General features: G+C 52.0%; 1 protein-coding gene across 1 annotated transcript in view; it reads right to left on the bottom strand.

Moving 5' to 3' along the window:
- Positions 1-24,707, bottom strand: part of NRG2 (neuregulin 2) — a 175,408-nt gene extending 150,701 nt beyond the window's left edge. Inside the window, exon 1 of the mRNA XM_064520722.1 lies at positions 24,278-24,707. Within this exon, the coding sequence (XP_064376792.1) occupies positions 24,278-24,707 (430 nt within the window). The remainder of the gene's footprint in view (positions 1-24,277) is intronic.
- Positions 24,708-26,306: the final 1,599 nt, after the last annotated feature.

The raw sequence follows: 26,306 nt of genomic DNA, 5'->3' as shown, positions 1-26,306 counted from the left end.
GAGATCTCACTTGAATGACATCCAGAAATACCCAGCACCCCTCACAGGACTATTTCCAAGGAGGTCTGGGGCAGTCCTTTGTAAGATGTGTTACCTTTTCAGGTCCCTCCAGCCCTTCTTCCCTACATGTCCCTATCCTGAGGCACAGCTCATCACACAGGCCTGAAACATGGATCTGTCAGCAGGTCATTCTGAATCCCCCACAGTCCTTTGCAATTTCCAGCACTGGCATTCATGTAAGACCATTCAGGTAACTTTTAACAGGGTTCCTCATCTTTCAGCAGCTTATAGCATAAGAAGCCTTCATGTATTTGGTTGAAAGTGGGCATAAGGAGGGCTGCAGAACTGGTCTGCAAGATGCGATAGAAATTACTATGTTAGAGCAGAGCGCTTTCAAGCCTCCAGGCCTGTGTCCAGCCACACTGTTGTTAAGACTGGTTTGAGCCCTGCATTTTATCAAGCAGTTCATCAGCATCCCTCCATGACACGTCTTTGCAGCTTGGAGATCAAGACAAGCAAAGATCACTTTGTAAAGCATGTGTACAAGGAAACAACTGAAAGTTGCACAGGCAACTGTAATTCTGCTATGTCCCCAACACCAAACTCTTGAAAACCCTGCACAGAAATAGCTGCCCTTCATCTACTTCCCTGCCCCTAGCAAAATAGTCCCATCAGAAATTCTTTGGAATCATACAAAGAGCAGAAAATGGAGTTTTAGAGTGGAAAGTGTCTGCAGCTTTCCATGCAGACATTGCTTATGACCATTAAAATATATGTATTTATGGGGCATGCACATGGACAGCTACACAGGCATGGCCACAAAGAGGAGAGAGCTGCCTCCAGCCATTGCTTGCGATAAACTAAAAAGGAATTTGATTTCTTGGTGTCTGCTCCATCAAAGTATAGCTGGGCTAAAAGTCATGGAATGAACAGTACTGTACACAAACCCACCATCCAGACTGCAGAAAGTCAGAAAATCCTGCATCAGCATGCCTGGCCAGGCAGCATTGTGGGAACAGGGCAGCTCAGACAGGGAGAGGCAGCTATGCAGGAGGCAGGAGCCAGTAAGTAAACTTACAGGGCAAGCAGCAAAACTGACAGCTTCCCCTGCCTCCTCAGATTTGGGGAGAAGAGCCAGTAACATGAAGGGGAATAAAAACAAGGACAAGAGCACTTAATTTCCAGAAGTCCCCTGACTTCACCTCGTCAGCTCAGCTATTAGAAACAGATGCAAGAGAACATATTATTATTTGCAGATATATGATTTTAATCTGAGTATCCCTTTCAGCATAAAGCGATAGTTGTGTTACAACTAAATATCTCATCTCAGGTAGATTTCTGCACAACACTGTGGCAAGAGTAAACTGCACCTGTAGCAGGTTAGAGCTGATGTGGATCATTTCAAAAGAGCATCATGCCCTGCTATTAACGACAGGTGCTGCCTATTAACCTTAATTAAGTCACAGGTGACACTAATCACTTAATGGGTCCTTAATTAGGACCTGAGAAATTTTTAGGCACAGAAAAAAACACTGTTTGGCCCAGCTTGAGATATCAGCCTTCTTTCTGCCTATCTTTGTTTCCCCTTCTCAGTTTTCCAGGTACCTGGGGAAAAGTTGTGCCAGGCTCACATCAACAACTGCATCAGATCAGGCAGATCTTGTGAGCACCTCGTTTCCTCTCCAGCTGAATTGGTAGTGAGTCTGAGCTTCCACCAGGTCTCTCCTGCCCCACTTTCCTGTGACTGGATATCACTACACCGAGCAAGGGCCTCAGAGACTTTGGGACTAACACGCACGTGTTTTCTAGGACAACATGTTCCAGTTGTAAGCTCTGAAGTGTGATGGAGAGCCAGATCCTGCCCTGGGGCAGTTCCTAGCACTACTGAAATCAGCTTTAAGCCCCTGATCTGTCTTAGCCGTAGCAAGCCACTCCTTCTGCAGAGTCCATTGGCAGAGCTCAGTCACCTCCCAAGGATACACTCCCTCCTTCAGAGCTCCAGGAAGGACTCTGAAGGTCTACCATGTAGGAGCCATCCTGTGAAAACCTTTCCATCTACCTTGACTTGCCATGACCTCCTGAGGTCCCTGTGCAGAGAATGGACAGAGAATGGGCCAGACCTGAGGTTTCAGCAATCTTCCCACACTTCTCCCAAGAAGTCTTGTGCTGGGACAGGCTGTTGGTTTCATTCTTTTCAGTCTCTCTAGAGCACCTTGGAATAGAGGTTTTTGTTTCAGTTTGGACAGGTCCCTCCCATCACCCATCGACTGCTATGAGGGGATTAGAAGGGCACAGTTTGATGAACGCTTCTGGGACAGCAAAAGGTAGCCACTAAAGAAATGTTCATCCAAGCCCTAAGGCTTGATATCTGCATTGCTGTGCAACATGGGAGTCTTGCTGCTGCTATCAGCCGTTATCTCTTGAAAACTAGACACGAAGATATAGTGATGTGAGTAAATTAAACCACACAAGGGCAATGTGAGTGTCTGTACTTTCACATTGTTGGAGAGTCCCTGACATTGTTTAACCTGGACCAACCAATTCCTGGTCATGGTTCAAGAGTTAGCATGATCAAGAATCCTTTCTTTTAAGTAATTATCCTGCTTTAGAGGTTCTGTTTAACAGCATGGACACTGCCCATCTCTGTACTAGAGAAAAACTTCCTACCAATGTAGCCTAAGGGATTTAGAGAGGAGCCATGGCAGGAGAATACCCAGCACCCAGCAGGACAGGACAGCCAGGTTTTCCCCATTCTTCTATAGTACTGCAAACCATATGCCGTATGGACACATAACAGGCCTATTTGTGTGAGAGAAACAGGAGCTATCTATTTGAGCAGCCCGAATTCCTGCCTTGGTTTGTTTAATCTTTGTCAAACAAAGCCTAAAAAATTAAGTATATCCAATAAAATGCAGAAGGTCAGTCCATTGCTTTCCCTCTCCTCCAGCAGCAGGAGAATAACAGCAGGTTGGAACTGTCAGCCAAAGGGGTATCTGAATGCATGCTGCAGCCTATAATCCTCAGTGGAACAAGGCCTCAGGATCTGACAAGGCCATTGACAAATTGCTCTGTCACCCTTGAGCTTATCCTAATCAGAGGCTGTCTGTGCTGAACATAAGACTTTGGTGGGGCCTACACAGGGAAACAATGACCCGTCTGCATTAGCCTTGGCAAAAAATGCCCAGGAGCACATTAGGACTGCACTGGCTTCTGCCCTTCCTCCCAAGGAAGCTATTGCCTGGCTGATTTTGAGGAAAGCTACCCTGGGACTCAACAAGCCTAGCAAACCCTTCTGCAAAATAATCAAACAAAAAAAAATGTTCCTCATGCATCTCTGCATCCCCAGGATCTCACACTCTTCATCCATCGGAACACAAGCATGGAACAAATGCAGGACTTGTGGGGTGTCTCAGCACTGCAGATCTTAGATCTCTCCCAGTCTCAGGCAAGATGGGACTCCTCATTGGAGCTCCCCTCCCAGGATTGCTCTCCCTTCTCCAGACCCCTCTCCTGACTGCACTGCAAGGGACTTCCTAAGAGCCCCATAGCCAGGGCACAGCCAGGCCAGATAGGCCCCTGCTGTTCCATAGGCCTGTGATGGTTTTGCAGTGACAAGCAGCAATGGGAGTGTAGTCATGCTCCCAGCAAGCAGTGCCTTGCACATGTATGTACACACATGAGGGGGAAGCTCTGATATACAACAACCACCTGAAAAACATCTTGCCACTTCGTCTGAAGAATTACTCAGCTGGCCTGCAGGCTGGTACCTGACCATGGCCATTTTGAGGTTCATGTGCCTTTCCCCCACCATGTCTCCACCTTCTCTCCTACACCCCTCTGGCTGCCACATCCTCACAAATACTGTACCCATCCTCCTCCCTCCTGTCTTGTGATTTCCTCCCAAGGTTGCCTCCCAGAAAGCAGTAGAAAGCAAAGCAAAATCATTCCCAGGATCACATTCAGACAAAGCTCTGGCAAGGGCCTTGCACAGGTCTTTGCTGCAGACACCACTGGGGATGGCAGCAGTGAGACATTTTCCACCTGACAGCAGTTTTCTAGCCTTTCCCACTCCATCCTTTACCATGTATGAAGGAAACTATGCCAATGCACCACTGCTCGGCAGCTGGGATGTGGGATGTCTGCCTCACTGCTTCCGCCTGTATGTTATGCAGCCGGGCTTAAAACCCTCCAGTACAGTCCAGCAGCATCCCAAATCCCTGCCTGCCAAGACCAACAAGCCCTATGATTTCTGAGTAGGCGATTCCTGCCAGACACCACAGGGAGCTCAGAAACAGCCTGCTGACAGGCTGGAAGCTAGTTTCCCCTGGAAGGTGAAAGAGGGCTCTTTGCAGCAGACTAAGGGCAGCCGGCTGCTATGATGAGAAGCTGTCACCATCCTGTCCGCCCGCTGGGTCACCATCTCCACCAGGGAAGCCTGCCTTGCATTCTGCCAGACACCACCACATCCTGGCATCCCAGGAGCTGTGAAATGAAACTGCTCCGACAACTTGCCCCTGCAGAGGAACAGCAGGCAGCAAGAGCCAAGGACCTCCCCAGGCCAGCAGGATGATTTCCATAACCCTTCAACAGCCAGAGTGGTCAGGATTGGCATTGTCTCCATCCATCAACCTTGGCCTCCTATCCAGAGAAGCTAAGTCAGGAGGAACAGATGATATGTATGACACCCTAGAGGTTTCTCGGTGTGGTGGATCAGAACATGTTCGTTTTGCGCACTGCCTCAATGCACTTAGCAAGCCCTGCAAGGAGCTGGCCAGCTGGCTGGAAGTGACAACCAAGCCTTTGGACAGACCCTGGACGCCAGTCCCCAATGACATCAGGACCTAACAACTGGAAACAGGCCTAACCTGGGAGAAACGTTGGGCCAGACCTGCAAATAGGGAAATTCTTTGGGTTTTCCTCATTGCTAACCCAAAATAGTACAGGACAGAGAGTTGGACAACCCCAAGCTAGGGGGTAGATTTCAAGCATAGATACAAAATAAATGCTGGCCATTTGTACTTGCCTCCTGGCAGGCTGAGCTTTGGTGGGTTTTATTTCCAGGTTTGTCTCTGTCACTGCAAAACTTTTACAAAGAAATGGAGACTCGCATGCAGTTCCATGACTCCGGGAACCTGGGCTTTAAGAGAAAACCCTGTAAGCAGCCCTGTCACCTTTGTAACAATTCTATGGGTGCCTGCCCAGGCAGCAATCCCCTCCACATGGCCCAAGGTCTCTGATCCAGGCCAGGCCAGCCATGCTTACTGTGATTTCCTCCACCATCATAAATCTGTTCTAATTCCTTCTAAATCGTTCCTTGTATCCATCAAAGCATAGTTCCCTCCCTGCTTTGCGCAGCAGGGATTAGTGCAGCTCTGTGGAGAAGGAACCAGAGGCAGACTGAAGGCAGAGTGAAGGCAGAGCAGCATTGAGCACTGCCTGTGGGCGGGACTCTCCCTCATTCCCACACCCCCACCCTGAAATGGACTATTCAAGCCCCTCACAAGCCAGAAGCAGGGCTGCCTCAGAGGCTGCCATATCTTTCAGCCTCCCCTGCTCTCTCCCGACAGTATGACCTCTTTTCCCCTTCCCTTGCTCATTTCCCACCTCATCCCAGCCTCCAGGCTGCCCTGCTTTGGAAGTTGGAAAAGACTCCTCTTGATGTCTTCCAGACCCACATGCTGGCATCCATCTGTTCCCGGCCCTTCACCCCTGTGTCTCCCAGGAGGCTGAAAGCAACACAACAGTTTCAAGGCTTTCATGTGCTGGCTCCAGTCTGCACTGCAGCAGCTGCACGCAGATCTGGGGGCTCATCCCTCCTGCTAGGGAACACTCCCCAACAGAGGAAGCTGCTCCACTGAGGAGACCTCATATTGCTAACACAGGAGGCAGTGAGAGACCACTCCAGCCCCCTGTGCTCAAGGTATTCAAAACCTGCTGTTTCCTGACAGTCATCCCCAGCCCCTTTGCCCTGTCTCCAGACCTCTCTCTCCTCCAGGCTGCTGATGTAGTCTCATCCATCACTACCTCCAGCTGGCCAACAGTAGAGCAGCCTTCTCCACAGCATCAAAGAGCATCCTTAAATGCACAGTTGTACATCAGTGCAGAACCGTGACACCAAGAGCTAGGGTTTTAAGAGACACTGCAAGACTCACAGACAGCCCAAGCTCTGTTGACTGCAAAATCAACTTGATGGGAGCAGGAAAGAAGAAGCAGGATGCCAGACTAACTCACTTTCTTGCTCACTGATGCAAGAAAGATTGAGATGAGGCCGGGATGAGCCCAAGCTATGTGGGGATCCCTAGGATCAGTAACAGGTGAGTACAGCACCACACTTAGCTGGGTTCTTGGGGAACCTGGAGCACCCAAATGCACCAAAAGGAGTTATCAGGGATATTTGGAGGAAAGCACTCCACATTTCAGGACTGCTCCACCAGTTCAGTTACCAGCCAGTGAGAGGTAGTGAGGATATGCAGCTCCCCTGGCAAGCACAAGCAGCATGCAAAATAAGGGCTTGGAGTACATAAGGCCAGTGGTCAGGGGGCCTTGTAATTACAAAGGGGCTGTACAGGACAGCAGGGCAGTGGGTGGGGGAACAAGAAGTTGAGATGCACACCAAAGAGACCAGGGCAGCCATGGGGGCTGAGGCTGCCTTTTAGATATAAAGCAGATTTTAGGGCTCAGGCTCAGGCAACCAGGACTCACCACTGTGCACAAAATGCTCATGCCTATGTGCTGCTCTTCCTTGCACTGGCATGTCCACTCCAGATACAGACCTGACTGCAGGTCCCAGCTGGGCCTGCACTCAGCAACACTCAGTCCCCAGAGGTTATTTGCTGGCTACTGGATATGGAGATGCTGGGGTTTCTTTTTTCCCCCAGCAGTGATAATTTCTGGCTCCAGAGGAATGCTCTGGCACAGACACATGCACACACACTTCCCCAAGCCCCCTGCTCCAAGAGAAGAGCATCCCAGGGCCCCATGGTATCATCTTCTGCTGCAGCCTCCACCACAGCATGGTATGTCCCTAAGGCATGTCCAAGATGAGAACAGAGACATAGGGGATTAGAGAAGAGAGGAACAGCTGCATTAACCCACAGTTCTCATGCAAAGCCTCAAGGTTGTTAAATCTTGCCCAGAGACCATTGCTGGGACCTCAGCACCTTGCACTGTGAATTAGGGATGTCCATTTACAACACTAGCAGAAGTCCCACAGAGTGCAGGCCACCAGGGCTTTCCGTACTGCAAAAAACACAGCTCCAATAATCTCCAGAACAAGCCCTCCCTCCCTCCCACAGAGAACATGGGAAAATGAAGCAACTGCACACCATCTCCCAGAAAAGCAAAACAACTGAGGCTTTCCCTGCCTTTCTTTTGGGTGGAAACTGCAGAGGAGAGAAGCAGTGTCTGGCAGAAATCCATGGCAAGGAACCTGGAGAAAGAAATGTCCTCAGACTCGCCTCTTCATAAGGCCAGTGCTGCACCACTGGTCCTGACTTGGACTGAGAGACCTGAACTTATACTCAAAGGGCATTCTGAGGCCTAAATTAGTTTAAAATCCCTCCTGCTGCCTGGCAAAGGCTTAATGTGTTGAGCACACGGGGCTAATTTTGTGCACAAGGTGATACAGGCTAGCAGGAGAGAGACGAGAATGAACTGATGTTCCTCTAAACCCCTGGTTAACCTCCAATCCCTTTTCAACGCCAGAAAGAGTCGAAATTCATTAAAACCCAAGAAGGAGCCTGTCAGGACGCAGCAAGCAGGGCCTGCGCCTTATCTCACCAACAGGTTTGTAGCTCTGTCACCAGAAAGCCTTCTCTTTTCGGTAACACCACTGGAAGAAACCAGTTGCTCCAACGCAGCCCTCCAGTTTGCTCAAAATTGGGGTGAAGGCTCCACAGGATGAACCAGGACATGAGAAAACCCCCTAGGGTGATTGCCAGTGAGCAGTATTCCCCAGCTACAGTGGACCTCAGATCGGCCTTCAATTTTGGCAGACTATCAGAGGGAAAGGTGTTCAGCAGCAATCAGACTTAAACTGATGCTCCAGTCCCTTCCTTTTCTCACCATGCCAGTGCAGGAATGGGGTTCTCACTAGGACATTTGCTGTAATGAGTTCAGCTCTGGCAGTTAAAGTTAGAGCTCACCTCGGCCATCTGTCTAATTCTTCTGTAATTTAGTCCAACAAATCATGGTAACTTTTAAGGACCTTGTGCCTGAGCATGTTACTGCTCTCAGATCTCAACAACCACGACTGCTCTGCTGACAGGCCTCCCAGGCTCCCTGAAGCGTCTGTCATCTTATTAGCAGAGCCTCCACTTGGGATTTATTTTCCATCCAGAATTTAAGCTGAATTTATGTATTAACTAAAGACTATTAGTGCCAAAAATAAGTGGAATGCCACTTGCTCAGCAACACAGGCCTTACGAGAGCCCACGTGGCACAACCAGCCCACCCAATCACAACCTCAGAGAGGCTTTTTATAGACACCCACGTCTGATGGAGTGCAAGTGATGCTCGGCTTGCCTCAAGCTTTGCTCTGCAAGCATCTGATTGCAGGGGGAGGGGGAGGGAAATATCCCTGCATCCACAGCACAAGGTGCAGTTCCCATCTGGAGCTGTTTGCCTCCTCTCTTCTGCTGAGCAGGGAAGCAGTCAGGCGGAACCAGTTTGGGGAACAGGTAGTAACAGAGCCGCTTCATTTCCCTGACATAAACACACACACATGCAGCATGCAGCTTCTGACATACAGCCCAAACACTGCTGAATTACTCAGTGCAATATCTCAACATACAGCATCCCCCACTTTCACCTGGACAAAATTGCTGAAGGGAGAAAAAAGGTCATCCAACATTTTGCACCTCTAGCTAATGGTGGCTTCTCTGTTTCTGATGTTCTCCCAAGGATTTTCTTTCCTTTGAGTACATCCCCCACCACTGACTTGGCTCATCTACCAGGAGAGTGACACTGATGTGACTCTGAAGGCTTCTCAGAGGACTCTGACCAATCTCAGCTGCTAGGGAGGCAAAGCCACAGCAACAACAGAAGCACTATCACTGCCAGCAGACTCAGGAAGCCCGCACTGCACAAGCTGAGACACAGAAGAGTCAGTAGCAGGTGGAAGGGAAGCTCTCATGTGCTGAAACAAACACAACCACCTGCCTGGCATGGCCTGTACACTTCCATTGCTCCCTATTCTACTCTCTTCCTTACCAGCCATACCACAACCCTCTGCCAAGCCACACTCAGCTGCTGAATGCAGGAGGAGCAAGGACTGGGGCAGTCTTGTAATTCTCTGCAGGACACCCAGAGTGCTGGGCTAGAAAGGGGCTGCTTGAATCACACAGCAGTGTGGGGCAGGATGCAGACCCCACCCATGCAACCTACCCAGCCTCATGGCTTGGGACAAAGGAGCAACAATGTTTCCTGGATAAACAGGTCACAAGCTCATGGCAGAGGATAGCAGGGCTGGGGCACACACAGCTCATCTGCACAAAACTCTCTGTGGTCCCATGGCTGCTTGCAGAGATTTGAGCAATGCCTTTAGCCGGGCCACTGGACCAGATGCCTCCAGGCAGACTGCTCGGCTTCACTCTACCATCAGACCCACCTGACCCAGAACATGGCACGCTGTGCACAAGCATCACTGTGCTCACAGTCTCTGCTGCAAGCAGGACATTCGTTCCCACCCAGAAGCCTTCTGTCCAGGCTGTGAGGAGGAAAGGCAAAACCTCCACCCAACAGTCTTCCTGGCAGCCATCCTCTACTGCCCCATTACTTGTCATGTCATTTCTGCATCACTAATCTGCACAGGAAGGCAGTATGGAGAGAGCAGGCAATGCTATCTCTGCATGGCAGGGAATCAGCAAGTCTACCAACATCATCAAGCCCAGCACCAGGCCTCTCTTTGCACAGGGGTTGTGAGGCACAATCCCATTTGAAGATGGTAAAGAGTTTCTCCTCAGGCTGTCCCTGCTCCCCTTTTGCCCACAAGAGAACCTGGACAGAGCTAAGCCAAATGCTGCTACAGCCCTGACCTCCCCAGGTACAACTCCCAGCCACACTGCTCCCAGCCATTCCCCACCTCCAGTCCTGTTCCCAGCAGCCAGTTCCCCCCAAGCTTTGCATTCACTTGAGAGACTGGCTTAAAAGAAAAACTGAGTCCATCCCAGGAGTGTCTGGGGATGGGCTATAATGAGAGAAGCAAGTCAAGACCAGATGGACCACGTGCAAGAGGGGGGTGCAGGAAAAGGGGGTTGGGGCAGGCTGCCTGAGTCCAGGTGGAATGGCAGTGCCTCCCCAAGAGATGTGCTGTCAGGTTTCAGACATGGCCCAGGTGAATTTGCTCCTCAGTCCTTCCAGGACAGCAGTGGGCTGAGGCTCCTCTGGGAAGGCCTGTCAGGGGCATGGCAGGAGGACAATCTTCAAGAGTGTATACAGTGCTTTTAGACTCCTACCTGTCATATTTATGGCCTTTGGTGAAGGAAAGCCAGGGCCTCATGGGGCACTGGATGAGCCCTACAGGAAGGGGGGAAGAGAGAGAAAGTGGTGAGTATATTTTGGACCTGACCCAGAGCAGCGTAGGTGATAAAACCCAAAGGAGTCAATGGCATGGCTGCACAAGAGCTCAAATATCTGTCCTTCCACATCATTTTGATGGCAGTGGAGAGACCCCTGTCCCTTGAAGCTGAACAGAGGAGATGCTACTCTTCCACAGCCCTCGCTCTGAAGGGACAGGGAATGTCGAAACAGAATCTGCGACCAGAGGAGCTGGTGACTATGCATGGGAACAGCTCTAGAACTGCACTCTGCAGACAAACACTGGGCTGCAGGCAGATACTGGGCACTCCTCTTTTATGGGGAAATCTCCACTGAATTCAGCAGGAGGGAGCCAAGGATACACTGAATGGAAATGCTGGCTCCTGCTGCCTCCTTGGCCAAGGGTCTGGGGCACTCTGTAATGCAAAAGCCAACACACAATCCAACAGTCCTGGACAAACCAGGGCTGGTAGCCTACATATCCACAAAGCCTCCAACAGTCTGCAGGCCTTCAGCTACAGGTGAGTGAGAACCGTATGGGCATGAAGTCCTGGGTCTTGTACATGATATACTTCCTCTAGACAGTCTCAGACTTTTGTGAGGATTCACTTTTCACTTCCAGAATCACCCAACTTCCTACAAAACTGCCTGGATCTCGCCAGCAACCTCTTTCCATGGGGAGACCTAGAAGGGATATCAAGAGTCTCTTCTGACAAGCAGGTCTGACCTGCGTGTCCTGCACATTTAGTGTCACTGGACAACTTCATATTCCCACTTCTCATCCAGAAATTAAATTTCAAGGAAATTGCCTCCAAAAATAGATCTAAATGGAAAAAAAGATGTCATCAAAACTCCTTCGAGTGTTCAAACAGGGTAGAGACAGGGAGAACATTGCAGAAAAAGGAATTGAAGCCATCCTTAAAAACATGTTAGGATTTTCTTGGCTCAGCTGCAATTATCGCTCTAAAAGCTGAGGATGTAAGATAGAGAAGAAAGTGTGTGTGGGAGGGAGGAGAGGAGAGGAGGGGAAAAGAGAAAGGCAACAGCAGCATGGAAGGAAATTCAACACTGCCAGGTGAAAGCCACAGTGACAAGCAGGATTTATTTCCTTGCAGAAGGGTTTCCCATGTTATCCGTTACACAGAGAAGAAGAAAAGATATTATTTTGAAGAACATGGGCAATAAAAGTAAGTATCCTTGGATGCTGCAGCCAGGAAATTACCCTTATGTATGCCATTCCCCCCCCCCCCCCCCACACACACACACAACAGATGAGCTTAGGCCAGCATAAAACTGCTCCAAATAAAATCCTATTACTAGCCTCGCTTGCTGGAAGGTATGTGTCTATTACAGCAAAGACCTCCAAACCTCCAAGCACCAGTGCTGGGCAGATTTCTATCCCAGGGACATGGATGTTTTCCACAGGCTCTGCATTCACCCATTCCCACTGCACCTGATTCCCTTCCTGGGAATGCCATTTGCCAGAAGCGTTGCTGACCTTATTTCTTAATACAAGGAGCCCAAAGCATGGACTTCCCATGCAGGAACTGCCTATCATTGTGTCCCCTCTTCCTTCCTCAAATCTACCTAAAGTTGTATAGTAGTCAGGAACTTGTATCATGGCTAGGAAAAAGAGGGCTTCACCTCTGGCAACACCACATAGCAGAGCTGGGAGGGCTGTTGCAGTCTGCATGATAGAGACATGCCTCAAGTATAGCTGTTAACTCAAGCCCTGGCTTAGCTGTCCCTATCCCTCCTTCCCTTTCACCCAGCCTCAGCACCAGGCACACAGAGAAGCCATTTGCCCTCTAGGCCAGGTAGAAAATAGGCAATTTGGGTGGGATGGAACTGCCTAAACCCAGAATGACTGCCTGGATATCTCCTGGCTCAGCCAAGCTTAACCAAAGAGGTACCCAAATCCCTTAGGCATCCATTTCTTGATATCTCATTCTTCATCAAGAAAAGATTTAAACCCACTTCCTCTTCCCACTCATATGGACGTCTCAGGCCAAATGGAAAGTCCTGGCAAGTTTTACTCTGAGTCTCTGATGATGGAAGCACCAAACTTCCCCTGGGGCTGTCTATCCTGATAGGAGCCGTTCCGTTACGGGACATCTCTGACTCCACTCTTCATACCGTCAGCCCAAGGGAGACAGAGAAGGCAGCTCTATTACCAGCTGTGACTGTGCTGCCAGGATCTCTGGAAAGACTCCTAGACCAATCTACTTAATAAATACTCGTGTAAGACAACTTGGAGTCTAAGACCTCTTTGGGCCAGAATCACAGACTTGAGAGAGCTTGTCTGTGCTCTCCTTCAGATCAGATTTACCTTGGCAGTCCTTGGACCCAGGAGGTGCAGCACTGAGGACTTTATTGCCTACACAAAGAAGGAAATGGCTAGCACTCCTCTCCCAGCTCCTTGACACAGCCCAACCACCAGGCATGAGTGGTGGGAAATTCCTCAAGGGCAGAGGAATGGGAAAGAACTCTGAATCAGGAAAGGGATCACAGGAAAGGAAATGCTGCAATGGATCCCCTCCTGTCAGGTTCACTTGATGCTTACTGAACTTTCAGTAAACCTTGTGCAACATAGGGAAGTACCCAAGCTGGAGATCAGCCCTGTCCACAAAACCTCACAGTTCCTCATCCCAAATGTGTCCTCTGGGGAGCTGTGTGGGAACAGGGACTAAACGGCCTCTCTCAGAGCCCGTCCTACACCACTACACACACAGCCACACATTGCCCTGTGTGCCAAGAGCAAAGGACAGGAGAAGACCTCTCTCTAGCTGCACAGCTGCCCAAAACAGAGACTGAGGGAGCCAGCTCTGGTTCCAGGAGCTCCTGATGGGGAAGAACATATTTACTCCCCTAGCTCTAAGAAGTGCTCTGACCACATCAATAACCCCTTGCAGACACAGCTCCCCAGAATGACCACACATTCATCATGGGGATAAATCTCCCTTTTGCAAGCAGAGAGACAGGAACCAAAGTGCTGCTACAGATCACACAGCCACAGAGTGGGAGCATATGGGAGCAGGTCAAGTTCCACGGTAGTGAAGCTATGCTGCCTTCAAATAGGGAAGAGAAGATCACTCAACAATTCCCCCAGGAGAACAGGCAAGTGCACTTTATCCAGGCTGTGCCGGGACAGACACTCACCATCAGCACCATACAACATGAAAGCAGAAGTTACTTACTCCCTGCTCATGCTATATCAGATTATGACCATTCCACTGGACAGTCACGAATGACACCAATTTACCACTAGCACTGTCCTGATAGACCTAACCAGTTATGATCCGGAGCTCATAGCAAGAGTTTATTTCCTGTGTCCCCCTCACAAACTACAGCGAATCTTCCTGGCTGAGAAATTTGCAACACAGCAGCACACCACTGCCACAAAACCACCTCCTTCCTGCTACGGCTGTAGTTTTATTCCTGGTTATCAGTCTGATTACAGAGACAGCACATGCTTTCTTGGCAATTTCAACTGCTTTTCCTACAAGTATGTCAACATCATGGGCAGGATTTCTTCCTCTTCCTTGCACCTGTGTTGTCCTGATGACAGACAGAGCAGGAGGCAATTCAGCTGACAGCGCTTGGGAAGGAGAGGCCTGAAACTGTCTGTGACCTGAGGCAGGAGGGCTCCCAGATTAGCTGTGTCAGCACAGATGGAGAGTGCAATTGTCTTTCCTCTCACCAGGCAGGGTCTGGAAAAGTAAATCTGCACACAAAACCCTGACTGTCTGGGTTTGGATCACCTTCCAATAACATTTACTGACACATAGCATCCCAGAGGGCTGTGGCATGGGCCCTGATTGCAAGTTTCAGGATCATTTCAAGGCACAAAATACAATCCTCATCTCTCAGCCCCAGGCAGTAGGTCTATGCTCACAGAAGTTGGCAAGCATCAGGTAGGCCAAATACTCAAAGTTCATCATCTGAGCATCCTTCCATCATAGCACACACCAAAAAGCTGCCCAGCCCTCTAACAGCTTGGAAAATCCTCTCTCCACACCATCCCGCAGGACCAAGTGCCCTCAGGGATCAGTGCTTGCTGCCAGCACACCAGGCTAGTTCTGAGGACCAGAAAAATCAGCCTGGATCTCAGGAGCCTGCTTGTCACCACACGATGGACTGACACACTGTCAGGAATCATCTCTTCACATATCGCAGCTCCCCCACGCACACAAAGCATGCTGCTGCAGATCACAGGGAAGGTTTGAGTACTGCAAATTTATGTTCTTGTGGATGGAACACCTTTGCAGTGAGCTGAGCTTGGCTTTGAAATGTTCAGAGCTAGACAGCCACCCAAGAAAGGCCTATATGCTGCTGGCCAGTACCTGAAAGGTCCCTTACACGCCAATGGCACCGATGGGAACTGAACCCAAATCTCTAAGCACACTCCCCTTGCTTGCATTGGTTCCCTCTGGAGCATGAAGCCACACATACACAACTTTCTGTGGTGTATGCGCCCAGCATAGCTACAGCACAGACACAGGGTTGAAATAGATCCATATGACGGTAGCTGTTTTTTAATACTCACACAGACTTATCATATGGCAAAAATGGGGTAGGTACTCCATAAAGCTCCTACTCTGGAGCATGGCCATCTCTGCCCTCCTACCCATGTCCTCCCTACCACCGCAGCTCTGCAGATGTGGGGAAGAATCCATGGGACCCAGGCTCTCCAGAGCAATTGAAAAGGATCCCCACGTCTCCTCAAAGCCTTGACAAGCCAATGCACATCAAGAGCCAAGGGATCTCTGTTTCCTTTCAGTGTAGTACGTAACTGTGCAGTTCCCCAGGCAGGGAGTGACCGTGCTCCCAGTGTCAGTTTGAAGAGGCCCTGATGTTTCCTAGGTCACAGCAGCCTCTCCAGCCAGCTCCCCATGCTGCTAAGGGCCAGCAGCGCAAAAGAAAACCTGGCAGCCAGTATGAAAAGACGAGTCCTTTCCCCACCAGATAGTGCGATGCCAGATGGCTCGACAAGGGCTCGGGTGCCCAGCATCCCTCCAGAGAGCACAGCATCATGGGCTGAGGCTCATAGCATCATGGGCTCATGCAGACAGGGCAGCCCTGGTCTCCCCATGAGGATCCAGGCCAGGATGCCTGCTATGGAAGGGTTGAGACCTCACTTGGTCCTTCCAGGGATGTTGATGACTTCAGCTCAACTCCCAGCAGAGAATGTCTGCCTGGCTTTACACTGAAAATGGCCTAGGGAAGACTCAGCTGCTTCACTCTCCACTCTTCTCCTCATCCACGTGAAGCCAGACAGGAGGGCAGCCAAGGAAGAAGGGAAGGGAGGAGGCAGGAAGGAAGGAACAATAGCAGAGCAGTGAGTCCAGACAATGGTTGGAGGCACTCATTCCCTTCATTAACATTACTACCATCCCATTCACCCATAGGACAGATCCAGCCCCCAAGCAAGACACCCTCACACCTCACTCCATGTGATGTTCCCAGGGCAAATGAATGTAGTGCTAATTGTCTCACTCTGCACACTCCTGCATGCTGGGAAAAAACACACTATGCTTGGTAGAGACCTACAATACAGGTCATGCCTGATCTGGACCTCACCTTGGCTTGACCAAAGCGCAGCCCACCTTGAACTAACATGGACAGTGTGGCAGCAGAGGAGCTTGGATCTGACGGGGCCAGGCTCCCGTGAACGCAGCAGCCAGGGCTGGTGCATTACTGCCAGCTGTGAGACAGTCCAGAAAGCAGAGCTGATTCCAGTCACCGCCATCCTGACAAGCCATCTGCCTGCCCTGAGACCACCAGGAGGATCCTGAACAGCATTTTATCATTACTGAGCCATTATGAAAAAGGGATGAGCAGTGATTGATTATAATGAATTGGAAATATCTCTGTTCTGACCCTAAATTGGCAAGACCTGACTACCTCTCCCATGAAGTACAGTATGTCCTTCTACTGCTCTGCAAAGCCTTCCTGTCCTCCTCAGCTGTTCCACAAGCCTCCAGACACAGCGCTGCCCATCCAAACCTGCCCTGGAAAGCTACCACCTTTGAGAGCTGATCGCCCTCAGCCCTGGGGCTCTGCTTCCTCTAGCAGATCCCACAGGATCACTTCCAGCACCCAAGCCGGAGTCCTCACCTTCATCAAGAGGGCAAGTTGTGGTCTCCTCACACCGAAACAGCTCTGAGCAGCTATCTAGTCCCTATGCCTGCCCACAAGGTTACCAGTACCAGGGTCAGGCCTGACAAGTGTCTGTCCAACCTGCTGTTAAAAAGCTCTGCTGACAGCTCTCACCCAGCTCCAGACGATGGCTACCACTGACAAGGGTATAACCCTTCACAGTGGGGTGGACATCTCTGGCTTGTAGTTCCCATAGCCTTTTGCAGATCTCTTCTTCCCACCACCATTAGCTCCAGTGCAGACCCTCAAGGTGCCACAGCTGTGCTGTGCACACCTCATGATCCCACCACAAGGCCCAGAACAGTTCATCCCCTTAATTCACACCAGTGATCATTTCCAGGAGGTCATCCTTCAGTCATGGTTGGGTTTGCAGAGGTACCCTAAGGAGAGCAATTGCTTGGGATGATACCCCAAGTAGGAGCATTGAGTCTGCTCCTTTCTAACTGCTTGCGTTGCTGGAAGCCAGGCACAGCATGACATGGCATCTTGGGACAGGAGGACGAACAAGGACTCCTGAAACAAGGAATCAGCCAGCAATGCCTAGACAGGGCTATGAATTCAGCAAGAGCTGGCCAATCCCAACACACCCAACAGCAAGAAACCCCCATTCAGCTGAACACCAGTGCCTTAGGTCTCTGAGGCAGCATCCCCCAGCTTCCGCCAACCCACTGAATCATTTGTTTTCTTCTTTCCTTTTTCTTCCCCTCATCTGCACTCTCCTCTTCCCCTAGAAAGCTTCAGTGGTGCCCAAACCATTCCCAGCTAACATTCATACAAACCTCTTCAAATCCTTTGACCACAGAGGTGATTTCCCTCTACCGGACAATGGCCCAGGTTTCCCTGTCTGGAGTTAAACACGTTATTTTCATTCAAGCTGAAAATCATCTTCTCTCTAGTAACCCATGCTCTGGCGGATCTCACATTTTCATCTCCTCTAGAGTAGCCACCCTCTTATGCAGGATAGAGCTGGACCAAGGGAATTAAATGAAAGCAGTTCTTACTGACCCTTCCAGCCAAGCTTTGCATCATTTAGCCCAGCATCTGAGGCCACAGCAGCCAAGCACCGAGAGTCTGGTCATTCAGCAGGGGAAGAGCAGCACAGTGATTCATCTCTCTTTTGATCTTTTGTCTGCCCTTGCCGGTTCAATACTCTGACCCCAGAATTTCTGGCAGCTGGCAGACCTCTCTGCCTCCCCCCTGAGATGGGGAAGCACTGAGAGGTGCTGGCACCCTTTTGGTGATCAAGTGCTGCGCACTTAATTTGGTGGGTGAGCAAATGCCCAGATGCCAAAGTTGCCAGGGAGATGAGCTTCCTCCCGGACCGCCCCTTGCTGTACCTGTCACCCTGAGCTCCCACTGAGGAGAGGAGTCCTCAGCCATCTGCACTGCACAGGGAGCATAGCACAGTGCAGAGAACAGCTCCCCACAGAAAGCAGGGCAGAGACACCTTAAACAGTGCCATTTGGAGATGAAAGCGTAGTCCAGGAGTTATGGAGGGTGCATGCTCACATTCTGGCAAACTCCTCTGACCAGCAGGGAGAGCACAGAGGAATACAGGATTTGCTGACATCTTTCAGGGCGCTTTCTTGTACCCAGCCCAGCTCCCACCAGGGCAACCAGCACCAACTACGCCACCACACCTGGTGCTAAACAGGCCCAGTCCAACCAGCAGAAGATGCTAGACAGTCCCAATGCCTCCTGGCTCAGCAGGAGCCAGAACGTGGGAGCAGGCTGGAGAAACACCTTTCCAGCATGTTATCACTCAGGCTTCTCTGCAGTGAGAATTTCTCAGACTACCAGAGTCACCCACGAGCTCCCCAGGCATGTAAGTCCTTTGGAAACCTGCTGCCTACCACCAGTCAATCCTCTAAAGCTCCTCCTGAACAAGTGTGTTGCTCACCTGTGCCCTTTTCATCGTGTCTGTGCTCACGCCTGCCAAAGGCCACACACTGCTTGCTGGGGGGGGAAGCCTGTGCGCCTGTTCCAGGGCAGAGCACCTGTGCTATACACTCAACAGTATCACACAGTGACTCAGGATGGGAAACAGTGACAGAGTCAACTCCAGCACCAGGAGCTGTGGTCTCAAACCTGGCAAAGCAACAGCTGTTCCTCATAGGATCCCCAACTTGCTGCCCACGTGAACTGGCAACCCCAGCTGAGCCCTCTGCAAGAGGCGTCCTCACTCCAAAAGAACAGTACCAAAACTGAGGGTATGCTGCTTTTGTTGCAGGGCCCAGATTCCTTGAGGGACTTTACTGTAGGTTTTGGGATGTGCTGAATGCTTTAAGGCTCAGGGCCCTGGTGATTATGGTGCATTTTGCCTGATACACCCCAAAACAAGTGGGGAGCTCAGCTGCTTCAGAACATGGCTCCATTTTTGCCTGGCAATGGAGTTTATTGCCTCTGTGCTCCTGAGCATACACCATTTTCTGATCTAGATCCAAACTCAAGTCAAGGTGCTGCCTATGATTTAGAAAAGCCGTTATGCTTCGGGGCCCATCTCTCAGGTTTATTAGCTAGCAGAGCATGAAGAGAGCCACCGAGGAGCAGCTGGTGACCAGGGGCTCTGCATGGAGAAACCCTAGCTATGGAAAGCAGCACTGCTGGGATCACTCAGAAGTGTTATTAGTCTCCTGTTACCCACAGAGACCCACGGGGCGATGCTTTATTTAGTCAAACATTTCGGAAAGGGGGACTGAGGAATTAGCCGAGCTTTGCTCTGCACATGGCACGTGTCTGGGAGTGAGTGGCCTCAGGTGTTTCAGGTACAGCTAAGTCATTTGAACAGGCAGCACTGGCTGAGCAAAGTTTTAGTTACCAGATTCCCTTCAAGGCTGGCTCAGCTGAGAGACAAGGAGCAGATCTGGCCATGGGGACCCAGGTACCCACGGATCCATTTCCAGGCAAAATTCTGCGCCAGCTAAGCCAGGAGTAGGGAGCACATAGAAACATGCCATCCTTGCGAGGGGTAAAAGCCTTCTGCAGCAAAGTGACCGTTCTCCATCTGCAGAAGCTCAAGGCAAGAAGCAAGCAGGTTTTTCACTCTTCTGTGAACCCAAGGAAGTGTAATTTTCTGAAGGTGGTGAGAAACAGTTTCAGACAGCTCTAATTAGCAGGGCAGCGCATGAAAAAAAGAGCTAATTTTGCTCCTCCCTGCTTTGCAGCTGTCCCAGGACAAGGGGACAACACTGGCATTGGTGACCAGCAGCCCACACCCTTCCCCCATGTCTGCTTGACTTGGAGCACATTGGATGATTTGCAGGTTAGCAGAGAGGAGTATTTTTGCATGAGCTGCTGGGCCAATGTTTCCAGTGCTATTTCAGCCAGCAACACCTACATTGTAATCCAAAAGGCTGTATTTTCCCGCAGGTGCTTCAAAATCAGGCCTCCCGCCTCTTCTCACAGGCCAGGTATAACTAACCAGGCTCTGAGAGTTGACAGATACAATTCCCAGCAATGCATGGTCCCAGCACATTCCCAGTTCCCACTGAGACCAATGCACCTTCTCACTGCAAAAAAAACCCAGCTGTTCAGGGACCTCATCTCACAAGAAGTACCTGCTGCAAGAACAGATCCTGTGCCTGAAAATCCTCCCAGGGGATCTGCCACCACCAGATTACTCACTTAGACTAAGCTAATCCTACAGGCAAGTCCTATACTCAGTCCTGGACTTTCATAGCATTTTCAGTAAGGTGCTCCAAGAGACATACAAGCTCTAATTAAATGCACTTTGCAACTTCCTGCATATGGAGGTAGGAGGACATTCACTGTCCTGTAAAAGCAGAAATCAGACAGGTTAAACTCGCATTAGCAAGAGCCCCTCCTGTATACAAAATATTTGCAAACATATCTTTGGCACAGGATGCATCAGTTCATTTAGAGTGGGAAGCAGACAATCACCTGAGAGGCCCTTAAAGGCCAGAAGGGTCAGGACCACAACCCCCTGTCTAGACTCAAATCAGGAGCAGTCCAGGCAGGGACACCACACAAAGCTGCCACGCCGCTGGTGAAAGCCAGCGCTGCCTCTTGCAGCTATTTCTTCCTCCTTGATCTGTCTACATGGACACAGGAAAAATAAGAGACCGTCCAAAACTAAGGTGCTAAAAGTTGCAAAGAAAAGAGACAAGAGGAAAAGCAATAAAAGGAATCATTATATACATTATGGAAAACAGTAATACTGCCCATGTGGAAGAGGCTTTTAAAATGGGCACGTGGGTGGTGAGACCCACAGGACCCTGGGATCCAGGGAGCAGTGACACTTTGAAAGCTGTTCCGTCTGTGCCAGGAAATTGCACTCATTCATTCAACCCATGGCTGTGCAGAGAGGCGGGGGCTGGAAACATCTGGATTTTGCAGGTAGGGAAATTCCAGCCTCTGCAGTTTGGCCAGCAGCAGGTCTGGCCAATGTGAGAGTCCCCCTTCCAGGATCTCAGCACAGGGAAGGCAGACACGAAGGCTGAGACCCCTTATGTATGCCCCAGCTACAGAGGCCTTATTTGATCATTCCTGAAACACTCCACATACCAGCTGTGCAGTCTGATTTTCCTGTTTTGTCTCCTGCACCCCAGACTATCCCTCCCTTTTAGCCTTCCCAGCTGCACCCAGCCAGGATTTGGGCCCCATGTTGTGCCTCAATATCCTGAACCGAGCAGCACTTTCTCTTCTCTGAGCAAGCTGTGTGACCAAAAGCAGAGGCTATCTATGGGAGAGAGACATACATGCTCCAACCTCAAGCCTAATTCTGCAACACAACCTGGACCTCAGCAACCATCTTCTGGAATCAGCAAGAGCAGAGGACACACAGAATCTTAGCCTCTGAGAAGGGTGTGTATGAATCACTAGAAAACAGACCCAGGTGCAGGGCCAGAACAGGGAGAAGATGGTCCTGTGAGACCCCTGACTTCAGTGGGGGCAGAAGGAATTGGAGGGATCAGAGACATGCAGTGCCTCTCTGCCAATGCAGAAGAGACCCTAGTGTTCATCCCATTTGCTCCATAATATCTCGCACAACGCTGCTGCTTGGCTTTCCCTCAGAGAGCACTTGGTGCCTGAACCCTTCATCCCCTGGTCATTCTGGGGTTGTCCGTGGCCTCTTCTGCAGCAAAAAAAGGGAAACAGCTTAGTACTTCATCTCATTTCCTCTCCCAGCAGAAACCAAGGAGCAAGAAGGCAAGATGGTCTGGTTTCCCAGTCCATGCACCTTTTCAGCAGCTCAGATGCTACAAATCAGAAGATCCTGCCAGGAATGTCACCTTCAAAATTAACCTCCTGGAACTCCAGCTGAACCTGAAAGCATGAAGCGCTTGGGGAATCACAAATTCAGCATGCTGAGGTTCCCGTTTAATCTTCATCACTTAACAAAACCACAGTTGTAACAGTTCCCAACCACCAGCTTATTTTTTATTTCGCAACATGCTGTATAACTCTGCTGAGACAATGATCCCAACAACCTGCAGAGTCCCTTAGCCAGGAGGCCTGTTCATATGGTCAAAAATATAGAAACAAACATTTCAGCTCCAAGAAGGTGTCATGGGCAGAATGACATCCCTTAAGTTGTTGTTACATCAGCCTACACATTAACACTTTGGGCCTGATCCAGGAAGCAACAGAGCAGCCTCCATTCTTCTTAAAGTCGTATCTGGCTGCTCAGAGATGTGCAAGTTTGGGATTCCTCTTGCCTAACAAGAAAAAAAGCAGCCTGGGTTTTTTTGTTTGTTTGTTTGTTTTTGGCTATGTTTCTACCTGACTGTTGGATCACAGTCCCAAGGAATTCCCCCGTTTACCTTTCTTTTAACTTCACAACAGCTATTTTACTAAATCCTCTACGTCCATGATGGCCCACATACAGATATACATGAAATTAGTGTCTCCCAAATTAGTTTTCTCATATGCAGTCCTAGCCCATTTTCCTCAACAACATATTATGATGTACAAGGTTCCTTCTTTGTCCCAGGTAATGCAATCTTCTAAATTTATCTTTTGGATGTCTAAAAAAAGAGACAGATCCAGCTTTCACAATCTGGTATCAACAGTCCTGAATGGCAAAGTATTTGCCCCAGAAACATCTAGTTAACAACAACAACAACAACAACAACAACAACAAGCAAACATACGTTCATTATAAAGCTAAGTATAACTAGAATGGCACCTTGCCTTTAATGAGGCAAAAGGCCAATTAACATGATGAGCAAGTACTTATATACAGCATGTTGTCTTTGAATGGAGAACCTGAATTCCCTGGAGATATGTCCTGCATATACTTATAATCCATCAAACAAGAGAGATTCACATTCATTTCTTATGGCACAGTGTGGCTCTCAGAGCTCCAAGTATTACTGGTTTTCTCAGGATTTTGTGACACAGTATCTGAGCATTAAAGCTGAACTGAGGGCCAGCCTTGCATTTTTGTAAGCTCAGATCCTAAACCTGGGAAAATGCAGTCATTGTCTTTGCTTGTGCTCCCCCTTCCCCTCCCAGCCTATCGCAACAGGAAGTGTAAAGACGAGGTAAAAAGGAGTAATGCTTCAGCAGGTGCTTCCCAGCTGAAATAATTTCATAACCATGTTTAAAAAAAAAGGCGATGAAGGATCAGTGCACAGCACATACAACAGAACAAGTGCATAGAGCCGCTTAAAGGAAGAAAGCTAAATGCACTACATGAATAGAAGAAAACCAACTTCAGAAAATTAGACCATTATTTTGAAAGAGGCAAAACTTCCCGGCAGTTGTGGCACACCTGGAAAGCCAACATCCATTCCACACACCTTGGGAAAGAGCCCATCTCCGCATTAGTAAACATGCCCGGGAAGAGCAATGCATCAGGCAGCATCAGTGCGCACAGAGTTAACGGAGCCACTACCGCATGCCGGTAAAGGCTCTCCCAGTCGGGGGCTGGCTGCGATTACCAAGGAAAATCCAGGGAAGATACATTCGACGGGTTGGGGGGTGGGGGGGCGGCTGGAAGAGCCAGAAGGCACCAAGACCGAATGCTTCAGTGAACCGAAACGTGCGGCTAAAGACAACGCAAACGGGCTGGGAGCGGCCCCGGGTGCACACGAAGCCGGGGCTCGGGGCCCTGCTCCGCCCGCCCAGCACCGGGGCTCGGGGTACGGCTGCCGGCACGGTGCCCCGCGACCGGGGGAGGCCGGGCACCGGCTGGGACCCTTGCCCCGCGCGAGCGAGGCCGGCCGCAGCCTGCGCGGCTGCACAGGACCCCAGCCGGGGAGAAGAGGGGCTGCGGCGGCCGGGCCCGCCGCGGCCGCGGGGAGAGAGCCGCCCGCATGCGCCGCCCTCCCCCGGTACAAGGCACGGTTCACGGTGCGAACTGGCGGCGGGGGGCGATCGGGAAGGCACCCCCCCGCCGCCCAGCCCGGGCCGGGGGACGCAGCACGGACGGCGCCTGGCTGGGCCCCGGCACCTGCGGGGCACCGCCGGTGGGTGCCGGTGCCGCGGCCTCCGCCGCCGCCGGCCGCGGCCGTTCCTGGCGCCCCCCCCGCCACCGCCGGGGGCCGTTCCCGATCGCCGCCGCGGCGCGGGGCCGGAGCCCCCCCGCCGCCGCCCGCCGCCGCGGCGCGGCCCGTACCGCAGTCCGCGCAGAGGATCCGCGCCACGTCCCGCTTGAGGTTCTTGCCGCTGGTGTCGAGCGGGGCGAAGGCGGTGCGGAAGACGAGCGGCTCCTCGGTGGGCTCCAGGAAGAAGATGTAGCGGTGGTTGCGCTTCACTTTGAAGCAGGGCGCCTTGGAGCCCACGCTGATGAGCTGCTCCCGCTGCAGCCCGCCGCTGTTGAGGGGCCACAAGTCGAGCACCTTGACCAGGACCCCCCCGGCGGGGCCGGCGGCGCCGCGGCTGTCATTGCCGCCGCCGGCGGGGGGGGCCACGGACTGCACCTTGCCTTCCAGCACCACCGCGGCCGTGTACGCCTGGTCCTGCACCGACTTGAGGCTGGGCGAGTAGCAGGCGAGGGAGACGCCGAAGAGCAGCATGGAGAAGCCGGGCGCCGGGTCGCGCCTCATGCCGCCGGCTGCCGCTCGCTCCCGCCGGCCCTGCGGCGGCGGCGGCCCGGGCTGCGGGGCTGCGGCGCGGCGCGGCGCGGCGGGCGGGCGCGGCGGGGCGGAGCGGAGCGGAGCGGGCGCCCGGCGCGGACCCTCCTCCCGGCGCGGCGCGGCGCGGAGCCGAGCCGCAGCCGCGCTGCCGCGGCCCCGCCGTGCGCCGAGCTGCCGCCGCCCGCGCCTGGGGGCGCCGCGCCGCCACCGCCGCCGCCGCCGGGGCCCTCGCAGAGGTAAAAGCGCCCCGCGACGCCCCTCCGCCTCCGCCGCGGCAAGGACGGGCCGGGGGATGCCGTGCTGCGGGGCGGCAGCCGGCGCTGCTCCGAGCGCAGGAGGGGGGGACCTCCCCGGGATGCTGCAGAGGTAACCCCCCCGGGATGCTCTTACACCCGGAACCCCCTCCCCCTGGGATGCCGCTGCAACCGGCCCTCCTCCCACCCTCGGGATGCTCTTGCAGCTGGATTCCCCTCGGGAGGCTCCCGTAGTCGCCCCCCCCCCCCGGGATTTTCCCGCAGCCGACCCCTGCCTCCTCGGGATGCTCTTACACTCGCATCCCCCAGGATGCCCCTGCAGTCGGTCCTCGGCTCCCCCCCCTACCCCGCCCCGGCTGCTCCGGCAGTCGGCTCTCCCCCCCAGGGATGCTCCTACAGCCGCCCCCCTCCCCCGGGGTGCCCCCACAGCCAGGACCCTCCCCAGACGATGCTCCATTCAGCCCTCAGGGACGCCCCCTCACCGTCCCCGCGGCCCCTCCACTCTCCCCCTCGCTCCCTCCCCGCCCCCCCCCCCCCGCATCTTTCCATCATCCACCGGGGAGCCCAGCAGCTTGGGGGCCGCAGGGATGGGGGACCCCCCCCCCCCGGGCTCTGCCGGGAATTCACTGCCCTGAAGGGTTGGGGGAGACTCCCCCGGGGGATGCCCTCTGCAGCAGAAGGGACTCCTGCCTCTGGAGCGGGGTGGGGTGGGGGGTGCCAGGGCAGCCCGCCCTCCATGTCATCCGGCTGTGCTCAGCTCCTGACAGAGCCTGGGGGTCCCCGGAGAGGCAGCTGGATTCTGTCCTCTCTGGCTTGGAGAGGGAGCAAGCCCTTCCCCGAACGGCTGCGCATTCACAGCCCTGGATCCCAGTGTCACCAGAGATGTGCTCGTTTGGGGGCTGCTGCAGGTGGCACGGACTCTGGTGACACGCGGGACCCAGGAATGGGGGGTGCTCTTTGCCCGGTGCTTTTGGAGCTGAGAGATTTCTGTCTGAGATTCCCCGCACACCTAAAAAACAGGCATTAAAATACAGACAAATGGAGTAAGATAATAGCCTAGGAGACAAAGCCGCCTTTCATGTCCTGACCCCTGCTGTCTCTTTTTAATAAACAAGCGCTCTTCCCCTGCAGTGGTTTCCAAGAGGAGACAATTTAATCTCTGAAAAGTGGCTTATTTGGGTTTATTTTCAAAGCTGATCCTAAAGCATCTCTACTCCTGAAGCCTTGCTGCTCGGATACTATAGTGTGGAAGGGATTTGAGATGTTTAATTAGCAGCCGAGGATTTCATATTTGTTGCTACGCTAGATCCTGCCC

Source organism: Dromaius novaehollandiae, chromosome 15, assembly GCF_036370855.1.
Source record: "Dromaius novaehollandiae isolate bDroNov1 chromosome 15, bDroNov1.hap1, whole genome shotgun sequence".
Classification (NCBI taxonomy): Eukaryota; Metazoa; Chordata; class Aves; order Casuariiformes; family Dromaiidae; genus Dromaius; species Dromaius novaehollandiae.
Note: the sequence above shows the minus strand (reverse complement) of the source record. Positions and strands in the feature narration are given on the sequence as shown.